General features: G+C 40.7%; 1 protein-coding gene across 1 annotated transcript; it reads left to right on the top strand.

The window, feature by feature from the left end:
- Positions 1 to 13,610: 13,610 nt before the first annotated feature.
- Positions 13,611 to 16,818, top strand: LOC143891021 (uncharacterized). Its single transcript, XM_077395678.1, has 4 exons — positions 13,611 to 13,919; positions 14,085 to 15,317; positions 15,456 to 15,803; positions 16,810 to 16,818. Exons 1-4 carry the CDS (start codon positions 13,611 to 13,613, stop codon positions 16,816 to 16,818), a joined length of 1,899 nt encoding a protein of 632 aa, XP_077251793.1.
- The last annotated feature ends 1,508 nt before the right edge of the window (positions 16,819 to 18,326 follow it).

The raw sequence follows: 18,326 nt of genomic DNA, 5'->3' as shown, positions 1-18,326 counted from the left end.
AATTTTATACCCATTTTAAGCATCTCTGGTTCTTTGGACCTAAAATGGACTTAAAACAAATGTTAGACCCATTTTTCCACTTAAAAATGGGTGTTAGATTTGTTCTAAGCCCTTTTTATGTTGAAAAGACTGAAAGACACAGAGCCCAATAGGAAAAGAGTAAGAGAAAGACTTGAATACATCACATTTTCGAGGGTTTTTCTTAGTTTCGGATGAAATAGGGGAAAATCTAAGCTAGTAATCTGATGTGGGATCAAGCACTGAGAGATCACAAATCACAACCCAAAACAACAAGTAAACTCAATTTCACTGGAATTATACCCTTCTACACAATTGATAAGCTTCAGGTAATCCAAAACAAAGAAGATTATCATAAAAGGAAAGAAAAGATAGACTACTTCGAGGGTAGTGACCTCCTAGAAGAAGAAGAAAGAAAAAACAGAGTATAAAGTTCTTCATCCCCTTTTGCCCTAACTCCTCTGCCTTTTTATATCACTCGTAGTCATCCAATGCACTAGGCATTTTTCTTTGCCTCATGCTCTTGCATGTGGGTATCATTTCAGGGGGTTTTGTTGCCACATCAGCTGTCCAGGTGGCACTATCCTCACCGTTGCCTTGAGCCATATCATTACCATTCCCTTCCCAAAGAACCTTGTCCTCAAGGTTCAGTTGAGGATACAAGTGACGTAGAGTATTGACGTCCTCCCACGAGGCCTCTTCTAATGGCAATCCTTCCCATTGCACTAAGGCTTGAGCTACCCAGTGCTCTTGCCGTTTCAAGTGGCGGTAGTTCAGAATAGCAGCTGGTTGTGTAATCGCAGCACCGTCAGAAGTCATGAGGGGTAATGGAACTGTCTGGTTGGCAGGGTTCCCCACACACTTTTTGAGAGTTGAAACATGGAATACAGAGTGAATGCGAGCTGCTGGAGGTAATTCAAGCTTATAGGCAACGTTACCAATTCTTTCTAACACCTTAAAGGGGCCAAAAAATTGCCGTCCGAGCTTTTGATGGGTTCGTAAAGCCACTGATTGCTGGCGATAAGGCTGAAGCTTAACAAAGACCCAATCGCCTGGTTCAAATTGCTTATCAACGCGATTTTTATCCGCTTGATTTTTCATTCGTGTTTGTGCCTGAGTGAGATTGGCTTTAAGCTTTTGTAAAATGTCATCCCTGGTGTATAGGTCTTGATCAACAGCCTCGTTAAGAAAAGAGCCAGGAATGTACCTGGAAAGAGTAGGAGGTGGCCTCCCATACAAGGCTTGGAAGGGAGTCATACCCGCTGCAGTGTGGAAGGAAGTATTGTACCAATACTCAGCCCAGTGCAAAAACTTGACCCACTGTTTGGGTTCATCGAGCAGAAAGCTGCGCAAGTACATTTCTAGACACTGGTTGAGCACTTCAGATTGACCATCCATTTGGGGGTGATATGCACTGCTCATTGCAAGTGTGGTGCCTTGAAGCTTGAACAACTCTTTCCAAAAATTACTAACAAATAGTGGATCTCTATCACTCACGATAGTACGGGGAATCCCATGGAGTTTGGTAATTTCAGAAGCGAAAATTTCAGCAACTTTATGGCTCGTGAAGCTTCTAGGCAAGGCGGAGAAGTGAGCATATTTGGTTAACCTGTCGATGACTACCATAATGGCAGTTTTGCCAAAGGAATTTGGAAGCCCTGTGATAAAATCCATAGCAATATCCTCCCACACCTGCTCTGGAATGGGGAGGGGCTGCAGTAACCCAGCAGGTGAAGTATTCAAGGACTTTATATGTTGGCAAACCTGACATTGAGCGACAAAGTGCTTTACATGCGATCGCATTCCCTTCCAATAAAAGTTCGCAGCTACTCTCTTATATGTTCTTAAGAAACCAGCATGTCCCCCCACCAGAGAGGAGTGGAACTCCTGTAGGAACGCTTCACAGAGGGAAGAGTCAGTAGCGACTACCAAGCGTTGTTGGAAGTACAGTAACCCATTTTTGAGGGAGTATCCCTTATACTTAGAGGGGTCTGTCGCTAGGCCGTGGCAAATAGCTTGGAGTGCAGGACTTGTAGTAACCTCTAAACGCAACTGGGCCAAGAAATCTAATGTGGGAGCAGAAAGTGCAAAGAACCCGCAGAACTCGAATGGTGCTCGAGAAAGAGCATCAGCAACTGCATTTTCTTTTCCTGGTCGGTAAGATATTTCAAAAATGAATCCCAAGAGTTTGGACAACCACTGCTGTTGCTCTGGGGTTTGGATGGTCTGCTCGGTTAAGCCCTTCAAACTCTTTTGATCTGTTCGAATGAAAAATTTCCTACCAAGTAAATATTGGCGCCACTTCAGGACCGCCTCTGTGATAGCATACATTTCTCTTACATAGGTAGAGGTTAATTGCATCTTGGAAGAAAGTTTCTTGCTGAAGAAAGCGATAGGATGTCCTTCCTGTGTCAACACCGCACCAATGCCAAATCTGGATGCGTCCGTTTCCACGGTGAATGGAGTGGCAAAATTGGGTAAGGCTAAAACTGGAGCTGTGGTCATGGCCCGTTGCAAGTCTTGAAATGCTTTCTGGGCCAAAGAAGTCCAGGTGAAGGCATCCTTCTTAAGCAGGTCCGTTAGAGGTGCGGCAATGTGGGCATAATTGCGGATGAATCTTTTGTAGTAGCCCGTGAGGCCTAAGAAGCCTCTTAAATATTTGAGGGAGTGAGGAATGGGCCATTCTAACATAGCAGAGACCTTACTTTTGTCCATTTCCACCCCTTGGGTTGACACAATGTGTCCCAAATATTCGATGGACTGCTGACCAAATGAACATTTTGATCGTTTTGCATAGAGGGTATGGTTTTGCAAGGTTTGCAAAACCTCCTTCAAGTGAAGTAGATGGGCAGCTCAGGTTTGATTATAAACCAGAAGGTCATCAAAGAATACAAGCACAAATCTGCGCAAGAATGGCTGGAACATAGTATTCATTGTTGCCTGAAAAGTCGATGGAGCGTTGGTGAGGCGGAAGGGCATGACAAGGAATTCGAAGTGACCATCGTGGGTGCGAAAAGCTGTTTTGTGTATATCCTCTGGTCTAATTCGAATTTGATGGTAGCCGGAGCGTAGGTCCAATTTTGAGAAGAACTGGGCACCATTTAGCTCATCCAAAAGTTCATCCACTGTGGGAATAGGGAAATGGTCCTTGACTGTGATGGCATTGAGAGCCCTATAGTCGACGCAAAACCGCCATGTGCCATCTTTTTTTTTACAAGGACCACCGGGGAAGAGAAGGGGCTGGTGCTGGGCCTAATAATGCCCTCTTGCAACATTTCAGCAACTAATCTTTCAATCTCAGATTTCTGAAAATGGGGGTAGCGGTACGGCTTCACATTCACTGGTTGGGAGCCCGGGTGTAGGTGAATGAAGTGGTCTTGGGCTCTGGAAAGAGGCAACCCTTGAGGAATAGCAAAGACGGACTCAAACGATTGGAGAAGGTCATTGAGCTCGGCATTATCACAAACATGGGTAGGATGTGAAGTTGACTGGAATTCTATATGAAACAATGCTGCCACGGAGTTCGTTTGTGATAGGCAATGGATGTTTTGGAATTGTAACAGAGAAGATGGTGTAGACACCCCATTTTGACCGTACCTTGAGCCTCCCATGTTTGAGCAAAAACCCAACCAAATCAATCAACTAGGGTCCCAAATTTCACCCCGAGCTAGCTTAGGGTTCCGCCAAAACCCCTGCAAAATTTCATTGAGTTCCGAGTGCGTTTGCCCAGAGAACGAGCCTAGGCGAAGCCGTAGTGTAAAGCAGAAGAGGGGGGTGTGTTTATCCTGAGAGGGGGGCGATTTTATTCTGGAATGATGTATTTTTTATCCGAATGGGACGCGCAAAATCGCGCGCCCATCAAGTGGAGTGCCAATATCAAGTCTCGAAAATGTCTTTAAATACTGTTTTTATCTCATTTTTTTTAAAAAAAAAAAAGGGAGAAGAAAGAATTCGCAGAGAGGAAACGAGAGATTTCTTTTTTTCTTTTTTTCTTCTCATTTCCGATCATCTGCTCCGGCCAGATCTACCGGAACTCCAATAGAATCTGCAGCCTTTGATCATATTCTCCATCTCTTCTCATTTCAGCCTCAAACAGATCTTGATTTCTTTTTTCAAATCCGGTTGAAACCCATTTTCTCCGGTCACCTTCTCCGGTGAGCTCATCGGAGCTCCGTCTGACGTATTTCTCCTCCGATCTTTCCTTCGATTCTCGCAGAGGGAGGGAGAAAGAGAAAGAGAGAGAGAGAGAGAGAGAGAGGGAAATTAAGAAGTTGAAATTTTCAGATTTATCCCTCTGATCGTTTTCTCTGATCGAATCTGTCAGATCCTAGTTATTTCCGATCTCCGATCCCGGTGACTTTGCCTAGATCTGACCATTTTTCAGCTTATACCTTCATCCGTCATCATCTCCCTTGTCTAAACCCCATTTTCTACCTTCGAAACCCTAGATCTGAGTTGTTAAACCTTAGATCTGATCATTATGATCTTAAATCCGACCTAGCTTTCATTTTCCATCCAGAATCCTAGATCTATCTCATTCAAGTTTCGATTAACCTTTTAAAACTGTGGATCCAACACGGATCCAATCTTTTCCTTGTGAAATTTGAGGTGAAACTCTGTTTATCTTGCAAGTGCATCGTTGCTGGATAGATCTGGCTATGCGTGACCCCATTTTGGCAGTGTAATGGTGAATCTAGTATTTTTTTAAGATCAAGTGGTTTTGATCCAGGTAAGTGTACATTTGAGGCTATCATTATATTTTAAATGTTCGAATGTTTTGTTTAAAATGTTTATTTAAAACTAGATTTGATATAAGTATGATCATTACATTGAGTTTTATCATAAGCCTATGTTGAATTTGCTTATTCTATACTACATTGGATATAAGTAGACCTGTTTTAGACATATCTTTGTGTTCACACATATGTTCAATTCAAGCATATTTCAGTTCAGATACACATATATTTGTGTTCATATGTGTGTTTGGTTCAAGTCTGTTTCATCGTGATATTCAATTAGCAATAAATGATTGGTTCTTTGTTTGAATTCTATGGTGAAGCTCTTGTGACTTGTGGTAATTTTCCCTAAATATTCCCCGTTAGATATATAGATGTGGTTTTGGGAATAGTTAGGATAAACACTGAATTTGAGTAAATTTGAAGCTGCCTCCATGTGTTCTTTGGTTTTACATCATTATGCACAGGTTGGTCCATTAGATCATGAAGCAGTGAGTATTGAATTCATTGGAAATTGTTTATCAAAATCACTTCTTGCAGAAAATCAAACCTGTTTTTCTTTGGTTATGCGGCATGTCATACTTAGGCAAGGAGAGCTTGTTAATTGTAGCAAAATCTGGATAGCCTTTATGTCCAGTTTTGGTTCGAAAGAAAATAAGAAAAAAATAATTCTGAACTATATGCTTTGATCATGGTTGTATTTATCAGTTTATCCCGTTTGTGTGTAATGCCGGTTGAGTTGAAATGATTACATTGAATACAATTTATGTGTTTACTAGCCTGATGGTGGGATACTACCCCTACTTGGTCATAGACCCGGCTTTAGCACAGTTCACACACACACAATCCTGTCCCTGTTTGGCACAGTTCATACATGCCATCTGTTTGCATTGTGAACATTTACTATGGCTACTATCCTGCAAGCCTAGGTTTTGTTTGATAAAAGCACACGGCTGCGACCTCACTAACCATACATTTAATTTTTAGGACTGTGGATAGGATAAAACCACATATTTAATATTCTTCACTGATTGTCATAGTATAAATACTGATTCGGCTTTTGACTGGTTTAATTTCTTATTGATTTTCATAGTATATGAGGATAAGTTAGGTGTTTGAGTGCATGCTTTTGATACTTTTAAACTGGGCAATGCTTTATTGAGATGTATATATTCCTATGACAAAAGGTAAGAGAGAAGTTACAAAGTAGCTTTAAATTCATTGAATGATTTCTATGTGAAGCCTAAAACTTGCATCAATGATTTACACAGATAGGTGTTTCTTATTGATTCTAATTTTTCCATTAAAGTCACATATGCCTTATTGCTTGGATTGTTGCATATCTTAAATATTAAAATGTTTTTATGCTGTGATAATTCTAATGCTCTTCGAAGATGGGTTCATTTGATGTCAGTTAAAACAAAATGGTCTGTAGCAAATCGCTGTTTATCAAAGTCATGTGAGATGACTTAAGATCCATGGATTCAATATCTATACAGACATGACTGTTTATTACTCTATTCATTTTGTGACTGTGGGCATAACTCAATTTTTATAGATACTCTTTTAAAAGGGTTCTAGCTTGGTGAAACAAACTTGTACTTCATTTGGGTTAGAGGATTTGAGTTCAGTATACCAAGATGAATTGATAAGAGTCCTTCATTTAAAATAATTATTTTGTGAGGATAGTCTTATCAATGTTACTTGAATTTGGTTAAAAATATGGTGGCTTTGATGCTTAGTCGACTTTCAAACATTTTAGTCGTTCTAAATAGGTTTTAATCAGCATAAGTGAGCAGCCACTGTCCTGCAATACATAGCTATTGTCCCATAGTTTCATTACTTTGTGATGATGATTTTGAGGTGAATAAGAATGCACATATCTGCTGTACACAAATCACATATCTGTTGTCCACAAATCACATATCTGCTGTCCACAAATCACATATCTGCTGTCCACAAATCACATATCTGCTGTCCCATAATCTCATTTCTTTGAAGTTGAGATTTTTTTTAGTCGAATTAAAAAGTATATCTGTTGTCCAAATATAGCTCAATAGAGGATTAAATGTTCTTACAATCATGTGTTGAGACTACTTCCATGTTTCTTATTAACCTTAAGCTTATTGATAATCAGAGTTATTGTGAGTCAGCAGAATGGTCACAGTCCGGCTGCAATGAATGCAGGCTTTCATTCCCCTGATAATATAAAAGCACTTTTAGATGACTATGAAGGAGTTATTTCAACTCCAGAGGGTAATGAACCCGTAAATAAAGTTCATTTCATACTATTGCTAAATGGTAGTGGGAAAGTTATTATCTGTTCTCATTAATTTTAGTCTTTATGGTTGTGTACTTTACATTTCAATAGCTAACCTCCAAAGCTATTTCATACATGTAGTAGCGGTATCATCCTCAAGGTGTGGTAGTACAAATATTGGTCATATGCTCTATCATTAAATTTTCAGTCGTATTAAATCTTAGTACAAATATATGAATTTTAAGATTTTGTTCAGCCATGTTTCTATTACCCTGTGTCTTTTGCTTGCTATTATGTGTTACATTTGAGCTATATTTGAATTCTTCCTTAGAATGCATTCTATATAACTCTTTCCTTCTGAAAATTTCAGTGTTTCTTGTTGGGCATTTTAAGTAATGAAATTCTTTCTTATTAGTTCTCCCTGTTAAAACTGTTACGAGTCTTCAAAAATTATGGTGGAGTGAATTATTGCAATTAGGGAAGACAAATTACTGTTAAATCATGATAATACCCTCTCCCCTCTTTTTTCCTCTTATAGTTTTGAGTTAGATTCTGAAGATAAATGGATTATTCAGGTGTGATTATCTCAAAGCTTCTTATACTCATTCCTATTTATTTAAATAAATTGTTAATAGGAAGAAGGAGATCAGATGACTACTCTGTTCGATATTATCGACATGAGTACTGTCTGATCTCAAGGCGGGATTAGAAATATTATCATGTGTATTTGATATCAGATGATTACTTTGGCATCATCTGATTTCATTGGAGTCCCCGTATTGGGGTTTGTGGTTGGTTTTGAAGTGTTTGATATTGTTTTTACTTTAATAGGCTATCCAGCGGCTGGTCTGGACTAATTAATGTTGTTTATCATTTTATAATTGCTATAGATCGTGTATTATTTTATTGAAAATTTTTCTTTGTTTAGTACTTCATTTATTTTTATAAGAATAGAATGGAATTTATGATTATCTGGTAGACTTTCCTTCTCTCTTTGATAGACTAACACAGTCTTTTAGATTTTTGTTAAATTCTTTAGATATTAAAATTCCCTCTCGTTGCAAGGGCGATGAAGGCGCTAGCCTAAGCCCATCCTTAGGGGACTCGCTTAGTCCAAGTAGCACTCCTCTCATTTATTTAAAGACTTGTCCAAGTCTTTATGGTGTGTATCCCCTAGAAATTAGAAATCCATTCATTGCAAGGGCAATGAAAGAGTTCTCTAGAGCTCTCTCAGGGAGACAGGCTATGTCTCAGACAGAGAAAGTTGTATCCTTTAGAGACAAGCTTTGTCTCATTAGTGAGTCTATCCTTAGGAGACATGCCATGTCTCATCAGCACCTCTCTTGGAGCTCATCTTTTTGTTTAGGAGTCTCACCCAATCTCATTTTTCTTTCTAAACCTCATCTTTGTGCGTCTTTTGGTTTTGGGAGAACACCTTGCTCGGCTTGGCAACATACCCCTTACTCTTATGGGTATTGGGTTGCACATTTGTTGCACCCTAGGGCTAGGTAGCTGTCCGGCCTGGCTGGGTGTTTTTACCTTTGCCAAATATGCACAAAGTCTCTTTTTCCTTGTTAACATTTTTCTCTATCCTACCTATGTGTCTAATAGACTTACCCAGTCTCATTCTTTTACTAAACCTCCTCTTTGTGCATCATTTGGTTTTGGGAGAACATCCTACTCGGCTTGGCAACATACCCCTTACCCTTATGGGTATTGGGTTGCACATTTGTTGCACCCTAGGGCTAGGTAGCTGTCCGGCCCGGCTGGGTGTTTTACCTTTGCTAAATATGCGCAAGGTCTCTTTTTCCTTGTTACTTGTGAGCTTTATCTTAGCTTGATAGTCTCACTAGCACCCTTCTTTATCTCATTTTCTTTTAGGAAACAGGCTTTGTCTCATTAGCACCTCCTTCTTAGAATCCTATTTTCAAAGTCAGTCCTTAGCCTAGGAGTCTGTCCTTAGCTAGAGAGTCTGTCTTTCTTTCAGGATTCAGTCCTATCATCATAGGGGTTAGGATTTTATCCAACCTCTCATCAAATCTTGTGTTTTTCTATCCGCTCTTGTAAGGTATAGGATGCTGTCCAACCCTTGCAGAGTTGTTATTCTGTTCATTTCCCCCCGCAAAGCATAGGATGCTGTCCAACCTTTGCGGGATTTCAAGAGTCTGTCCTTCCCTTATGATGATAGGATTCAGTCCTCTCGTGTCAAAAACATCAAAAACATCTAAAAAACCAAAAATCTCAAAAATCTTGAGTCATTAGGAGAGTAGTTAGGAATTCTGTTCCGAACTACGTTGGCTTGATCCCTTTCAACAGGGTACGTAGTGCAGCTAGGGATCCACATTCCAAGTTCAGCCAAACCTTTAAAAATAAGCATTTTAAATCTTTCAAAATTACAAAAATCTTTTTAAAATTTTGTTTTTTCGAAAGGATCTTCCTCTAGAGTTAGTAGGTTGTTCTAGTTAGAGAGTTTTTGAGTTGGGAGTTGCTCCCTCGTTCGTTGTTTATTTGTTGTGTATTTTATTCGTTTGTGTTAGAGCTAGGAGTGAGTCCTAACTAGGAGTTTTACGCCTCCGTCCGGTCAGTTGGCGATCCACATCGCCAATTGATGGCTAGGTCTAAGATGCGATAGATCCTACTGTTTTTCTTAGGATATATAGCCTAGCTACACATAGATTATAGGAACTACCTGCATTAGCTTAGGGCTAACCTGCATTTAGTTAGGACATATAGGGTGTTCTAAAATCTACAATCCATTGGAATTTAAATAATCACACAAGAAGTTTTAAGAACTAGTCCGGTCTTTTAGATCGAGTCTAGGATAGAGGTCTAGATGTCTTAGGCATCATAGCTTAGAATAGGTGCGAAGAACTACGTTGCCTTGATTCTCGTGGAGGCGGGGATACGTAGGCTTCTTTGGATGAACATCAGATCATCTAAAGACTCGGGCCTAGGTATAGATTAGAGTTTTAGGGTTGTATGGTATCGAGTCATTTTCTATGTTTTGTAGTGTTTTCTTACTTTATTGCGCAGACCTTATACTTTTTTGGTGTGTCATGCATGTGTTTGTTCATCAGAACTTAGACACCCATTAGGCATGTCACTTATAACCTAGCTATGCTTAGGTGACACATGTTTCTTTTATTTTATCTTGTGTGCCTTTGATTTCATCTCCGAGACATGCATGATTAGATAGACGTCTTCTCGGAGATATTCATTCCCATTTCATATGATTTTCGTCCAAAACTCTTAAAAATTTAAGTAAATGGCATAAGAGACCAGGTGTTTGCACTTGGGCGGATGAGGTGCTCTTTAGACCTTCCGAATTCGTAACCAGGCACGAACCTTATTTTATATCTCTGGTTATCCGTTGCAACAGAGCATAGTATGGGATCCAGGGCCCAGTTGCTTTTTTCCTTGGATGGCGACTCTTCTTTGTTTAAGGTACGCCTCCAATCTGGGCTAGTCCCCGAATCGAGAGGTATCTCACCTTTTTATCGCCACTCATGATATGAGAGGCATTTTTTCTTTCGAGAGTTCCTTGGTAGAGCTCTCCATTCACGTGGATGATCCATAGAGACCTGAGCGCGTGGGGCTCGTCCCTCACCGCCGCCCCTCTCTCGGATCGGGGTCCACAGGCTGGCGACTCTGCTGGGGATTCTCTTTCGAGATATTGCCTAACTCTGTTAAAATGCCATTTTTATTAATTTTGAAGAAATTTGGTCTAAAATCATTATAAATGGGAATTTAATCGATTAGAATCCAGGGACACCAGATAGGTGTTTAAAACAAGGGATTCACACACTGCACAGCATACATCATTTTGTTCTTTATTTTCTTTTATTGATTTTCTTATTATTGACTCCACGGGATAGATATAATGCGTGCCTCATGGGATATCACTATCCAGATGGTGCTGTTGTATCTATTACCAAGCTATGCGCCAGTGCTGCAGTCGTAAACACTCGGTGTACTTGTGTTTACAGCAGTCGGTGAGCAATGAAGCATACTGTATATAACACTCGGTGTACTTGTGTTATATACTTAAAGTATGGATCATATGCATAGTACCTGATATTGAGTCCGGAGCTCTACTTTCATTTTACATATATTATGTACTTAGATATATTTGTTGATTTAGTAAAACCCAATTAGGATCTGCATGTGCTTATATATATATATTGTATTTATATAAGGACGAACATGTGTTGCTTACACATGTTGGAGCCTAGATTTAGGAGCTATGTCCTATCCTTAGATTATTGTAGCTCACCTTATGTGACTACATCGCAGTCCTAGTACACTCACATGTCTGTCTTGAGTCAAGTGTCTTGACTCTGCGGGATTATATTTAGGGCTGGTGCCCCTGGTTAGGATATATATATGTATATATCTATATTTTGATTATTAGATTAGAGCCTACTCATTAGTGAGGCTTCCTTATCTAATCAAATTAGTCATAATAGTCCATTCTTCGGATCTAGACCCGACCAGTGGCTTTTACTTGCCCTCTCATGGTCGTGGCCTATCTTTTGCTATATTCATTGAGATTTTTGTTCATATATCTTTTGATTATAAGATTAGGACCTACTTTCTAGTAGAGATTCCTAGCTTGAATCAATCAGTCGTGTATATTCATCTCTCAGATCTAAACCTAGCTAGTGGCTTCTACTTGTCACAATGATGATAAGTATTACCTGTTTTCACCCTTTAAATTCAAACCTCATTTATCCTTTCTTTTGTTGTATTATTCAAATTATTGTTCGTCCTGTCTTAGATATGATCGATAGCTTGTCTGCTGTCTCTATGACCATAGTCTATCATTATTGATCTTCTTGATCGTACATTTTTGTCATCCACCTTTCAGATTTAGATCCGGTCTATTGATCTACTTTTGTCATTTTATGACCGTGGTCTCTTCCCTGAGTTTCTGATCATCTTTGATCATCAATGGAACATTTGATGTCGCCAATTATATCCTTCTTGTGATTAGTGGTTAAGTTCATCCTTGTTCTTTGTTTATTCCAAGTTATTCTCCAGTCCCTAATTATCCCATTCTTTTCTTTGTGTTTAGGTTAAAATTATGGCGAATAATGTGTTGAAAGGCTGGATAAGCGAGACTATTAGGACTCTTCCGCTAGAATCTTCGAACAGGAGTATGGCTGATCGGTTCATCTGTGCCTTCAATCATTTGAGTGTATCCGATATAAATTGGAAGTTTCTCCAAGCAGCCGCTAGATTCTGGGATCCTAATCTTCATGTTTTTCGATTTGGATCCTTTGAGCTTTGTCCTATATTCGAAGATTGGTGTGCTTTATTAGAACTCCCAACAGATGGACTGTGGATACAATATTCGAACATAGATTCCTCTCATTCCATTTTTTGCAAGCTATTCAAAAATCAAACTGTTGATGCACTTTCATGCTTAACGGATACATGTGTGCAAGTTCAAAACCTCATCACCCTTTTTTCTGAAAACGTCGATCCTACTAACTCTCGTTTTCAGAGTTGTCGACGCAATGCTTTGATTTTCAGTGTCTTTGCGCGATATGTCATTCGGAAAAACCCTCGTGTTGCTCCGTTAACCTTGTTAACTGTGGTAGACCAAATTAACAAAGGGAGGAATCCCATTCCTACCATGTTAGCAGAGACCTTTTTGGGACTAGATCTTATTGCTTCCCAAAATATCAAAGACAATTTCTGTGGGTGTGTGAAGTTGTTGTATGTCTGGCTTGGTGAAAAACTTCAAATTCTTCAGCGACAAAACCAAAATCCATATACCCTGAAGAATTTCCATACATGGAAACCAATAGCCCATCAACCTCAGTCCATCGATGAATGACACAATTGGTTGCAACATGTAGAGGAGAGTCAGTTTCGCTGGGTAAGTCATTCATGTTTCCATGTTTTTACTAGCACTTACTCGCATTCATTTGTTTACCTCATGGGTACCGAGAAATCTTCCTTTTATGCACCCATGCGAATTCTCCATCAGATTACGGGAATTCCATGTCCTCCCGGAATCATAGTCCCTCCTCTTTGTGAAGATCTCACTCCTGACCTTGTCCGATCCATTGTGGCTGCTTGGGGAAACAAAAATATAGAAAGGAGGTTAGGCTTATCTCGCAAATTCTGACGTGGAGAAATATCGGAAGAACCCGCAAGTCGGAGGGCTCGGATTGAGGAACCTTGAAGATCCGTATCATGTTTTGTTATTCTGATTTCTGCATTTCCCATTTTTGTCAGTCTGTTTATCCAGTTGTGATTAGAGATTAATATTTTTCATCCGTTGTAATCACAATTTGGAATCTTATTAATGAAAGTGTGTTTTTGTTTCTTTTGTCATTGTTTGATCAAAATAGTTTATCTCGATTATCAAAATTTTAATCTAGTGTTTATATTTCCATATCAGGATTCTTGATTGAGCAGCCATTGCTCCTAAGAAAATCCTCGTTTCAAAATCAACCTGGTCCCGTCAGTCCGCTGATTCCAGGCTGAGTCGTTTTTCTTCCTCACCAATTTCTTTTACCTCCCCTGCATTACCTTTCTCCAATCTTCAGGAAATCCCTTCGTCCGTTCAATTTACTCCTGAACAGATGGCTGAATCTGCAAACGCTATAGCTGAGATGAGTGAGATGGTGAAGGTTATGCTCCAGCAAATGAATAACATGAATGAGGAGATAGCCCGTCTGAAAAATGATAGAGAATCTACCTCTAAAGAACATGTGGCTCAGCACCCTTCTGTTTTACCTCCTCCCCCTCCTGCAATGGCCCGGCCTGCTATTTTAAATGTCGAAGACGATCTCGATGATGAGCAGTATGCAGAAGAGAATTGCCATCCCAATATAGATAGAGCCAATGAGGGCAAAGCGATAACGGACAAAATGGATATGTTGGCCCGAGAGGTGGAAAACATAAAATTTCAAGGCCCGAAGAAGTTGAACATGGCCGATTTTATGTTGTATCCAGGAGTCACATTGCCTCCTAGATTCAAAGTTCCGGACATGGATAAGTACGATGGGACCGGGTGTCCTCGAAGCCATCTAATGTCGGTTCTTCCGCTTTTACAGCAGCATGGTCTATCTCCGGAGCAGGTTGCTCTCTTATTTCCCCGATCTTTGGTCGGAGTGGCTAAAAAGTGGTTTTTGAGCTTAAAGTCTGAAGAGATCAGAACTCTAGAGAATATTGCAAATAGATTCGTCGAGCAGTTCTCCATGGAGGAGGGAATCGACGTGACCAAGAGAGATCTCAAGGCTTTGAAGCAAGGCCATAATGAAACCTTTACTTCCTTCATCCGCAGATGGAGAAGGAAAGCCGCGCAAATGACTCATCGTCTTTCAGATGAGGAGCAAATCAAAATTGTAGTGAAAAATCTGTCGCCGCAATATTATCATCATATGGCTATTCAGTATTTCCTCGATTTCAATCATCTCATTAAGACTGGGACTCAGATAGAAGATGCATTGGCTAAAGGCCTGAGATCTAGAGTATCGTCTGATGTCAGAGAGGGGAAGCGACCTGTGATGGCGCCGAAGGAAGTACATAATGTCAATTATGTCAGGCCCCCACCCAGGGTAGTCACTGAAGTGAGAAGGCCGCCGATGGAGCAGAAGCCTCCTCGCCACTTTGATCCCCTTCCCTATTCTTTGTCTGTGGCTTTGAAGAAGTTGTTAAAAGACAGAAAGATTAAGCTACCTGATATTAAGCCTCCTCCCAACCCGTTGCCGAGATCCTGGAGAGAGGATCAGTTCTGTGATTATCATCGTAACACAGGTCATATAACTGATAGGTGTTTAGCTTTGAAACACCAAATTCAAAATATGATTGATAGGAAGGAGCTGTCAATCGAGTTACCAAATGTAACCAGAAACCCCCTTCCAACACATGCAATGCCGCCTCCACCTTCAGTCAATGTCATTTGTGCTGAAGAGTCTGTTATTGATCCTACTTCCTTCATATGCGCAATTGAATCTGAGGAAAATTATGTTTGGAAATTTGAAGAGGAAGATCAGTGGACAGAAACAGAAGAGCCATATGTCTTTTCCTGGAATGACCCTGATGTGGCTGGACCATCAAACCAGTCATACATTCTGCAGTGTGAGGATGAAAAGAAAGAAAGCGAAGCTCTATATGTCTTGAGGATGAGTGATCATGAAGAAGAAGATATGCAAACCCCATACATCCTTAAGATAGATGATGAAGATCTGTTGCTCTTGACTGATCAATGTGATGAGCTCCGCCACGTCACGCGTGGTGGACGAGTCTTCAAACCAGCTGAGCTCAGAGTTGATAATCCAGCTGAGGTTGCAAGAGGGGTTGACAATCAGAAGCAGAAGCAGAGGCTTGATGAAGAAGAAGATAACCTACTGAATCAGCTTAAGAAAACCCAAGCTAATGTTTCTATCTGGGGTTTACTGATGGCATCCCCGAAACATAGACAGGTTGTGCTTCGTGAGCTGAACTCATCCCAGGTATCAGTTGAGATTACTCCTGACGAGCTGGTTGGTTTGGTGGCCATGACCAAGGCTTCAAAAGCCTTGTCTTTTTCAGATGAGGACTTGCCTTCTGAAGGAAGAGATCATACGCGTCCTCTCAAAATTACCCTGCTTTGCAACCAGAAGAAAGTATCAGAAGTACTGGTAGACAATGGGTCAGCGTTGAACGTGTGTCCCTTGAGCACTGCCACTACTCTGGGTTTTGGGCCTGAAGACTTCATTCCGTCTGAGCAGGGTATACTGGCATATGATGGAACCCGAAGGGACGTTATTGGAACATTGGCTACTGAGATTGTCATTGGAGGAGAAACCTTTGACATTGAATTTCAGGTGTTGGATATCAAGACTTCTTTTTGTCTGTTGCTTGGTCGACCTTGGCTGCACAAGGTTGGAGTCATTCCTTCCACACTTCATCAAAAATTGAAATTCATTCGAAACAACCGGGTGATCACAGTCAAGGGAGATCCTGAGTCAGAAGTCGGACAAATATCTCAAGAGCTTGTTACTGAAAACACAAGAGATATCAGTTTGACAGGATTTTCAGTAGAAGTTTCGGCTATCACCATGAAAGAGGCTATGAGTGAAGAAATTATGTTTCTCTCTAGCACTAATACTCGGGTAGTCAAGATGATGCGCCGATTTGGGTATCTCCCAGGGGCAGGTTTGGGAAAGAATATGCAGGGTCCGACTGAGCGGCCCGAGTTGAAAGCATCTGACGGGTTGTTTGGGTTGGGATACAAGCCGACTCGCAAGGAGGTGCAGGAAATGAGAGCCTACATGTTTAAATGGGCAGAATGTCGCCGCAAGGGTTTAGAGTTTCCAATGGGACCTTTCAGCAAAGTCATGAATGGTAGATTCCGAAAAGAGGGAGCTGATTGCCCTTATTATGGTTTCTCAGAGCCATGGTATGATGAGAATGGGACCAAGCTGCCGGGTCTTGAGATTTTCTTTGCAGATGAGCTGCCAGCAGAACTTTACAGTAAGCAGATTGCAGAGTCAGTTGTGACAGAGGAATCAGACTCAGACTGGGTTGAGAACTTTGAGCCAGAACTCCTGAATTCTTTGTTTCAGACCGAGGCACCAGTTATTGCTATGATTGGAAGAGATGCACATTTTCTGAACCCAGAGGACTATATCACCCCAGCCGAGGGACCTCTGGATAACTGGACCTCACAGGTTATACCTCATGTAGTCCTTCAGTATACTCCAGTCTCTTCAAAAGAGTCAGTTGTTTCAAAATTTGTGTCGGTTTCTGAGTCCGTCCCAGAGTCTGTCATTTCTAACTTTTCTTTTGATGCAGGTACTGTAGAGGTCGGGTCTACCTCTGGAGTGGGTGACGAGTCTGTCCTTGATGGTGTCGAGTCCAAGTCTGAGGACGTATTCATTGATTCTTCGTCTGTGTATATTTCTGGTTGTGTCGATACTGATGTCGACTTATTTTTTCATTCTGTTTCAGAGTCTGTAACGCCTGATGTGGGCGAGTCATCTGATGTAATCATTGACTCTGATGAAATAAAAGACTTTTTTGCTTATATTCCTGTACTTGTCTCTTCTGCTGATTCTGCTTCTGAACTTGATCAAGTAACTAATAATAACAATCAAGACTCCCCCTCTAAAGAGGAAGCCGATGATACTCCCCTTGAAATCAAACATATGATTCAACAAGAGGAGAGTCACCGAGCTAAACCACTTGAAGAAGAAATTGAAACTGTAAATATAGGTGATGAAACCTTAATTCGGGAAATACGAATTGGCAAAATTTTATCTCCTGAGGAGCGCGAAGAATTAATCACCTTGCTAAAAGAGTTTAAGGAGGTTTTTGCTTGGTCTTACGATGACATGCCAGGATTGAGTGAGGACATTGTCCAACACAAATTATCTCTAATCCCGGGCATCAAGCCGAAGAAGCAAAAACTCCGGAAACTTAAAACAGAATGGGAGTTGAAAGTTCATGACGAGGTTAAGAAACTACTCGAAGTGAAATTCATCGAAGTAGTTGAGTACCCTGAATGGCTTGCGAATATTGTACCGGTGCCCAAGAAAGACGGAAAAGTCAGAATGTGTGTCGATTTCAGAGATTTGAACAAGGCAAGTCCGAAAGATGATTTTCCACTTCCGAACATTGATCTCCTGGTTGACAATACCGCTGGACATGCACTCTTATCCTTTATGGATGGATTCTCAGGGTATAACCAGATCAAAATGGCGCCTGAGGACATGATGAAGACGGCATTTATTACTCAGTGGGGGACATATTGCTACAGAGTGATGCCGTTCGGTCTCAAGAATGCTGGTGCCACCTATCAGAGAGCTGCGACTACTCTTCTTCATGACATGATTCATAAGGAGATCGAGGTCTATGTAGATGACATGATTGTCAAAGGCAGGACTCGACCAGAGCATACAATCGCTTTGAGAAAGTTCTTCGAGCGAATCCAGAAGTTTCAACTTCGCTTGAACCCAAATAAATGTGTATTTGGGGTCACATCAGGAAAGTTGCTCGGATTCATGGTCAGCGAGAGAGGAATTGAAGTGGATCCTCAGAAGATTAAGGCTATCCAAGAAATGCAACCACCAAAGACAGAAAAGCAGATTCGTGGATTCCTTGGCAAAGTGCAATACTTGAGGAGATTCATATCTCATTTAACTATGACGTGTGAACCCATCTTCAAGTTATTGAAAAAGAATTCCTCTAAGAAATGGAATGAAGAATGTCAGGAAGCATTTGAAAAAGTCAAGCAATGTTTGTCTTTGCCTCCTGTCTTATCCCCGGTCATTCCTGGTCAACCGTTGTTGATATATTTGTCCATCACGGAT

Source organism: Tasmannia lanceolata, unplaced genomic scaffold, assembly GCF_043159265.1.
Source record: "Tasmannia lanceolata isolate RefF3 unplaced genomic scaffold, GAP_Taslan_0.1 ptg000013l, whole genome shotgun sequence".
In the NCBI taxonomy this organism is placed as follows: Eukaryota; Viridiplantae; Streptophyta; class Magnoliopsida; order Canellales; family Winteraceae; genus Tasmannia; species Tasmannia lanceolata.
Note: the sequence above shows the minus strand (reverse complement) of the source record. Positions and strands in the feature narration are given on the sequence as shown.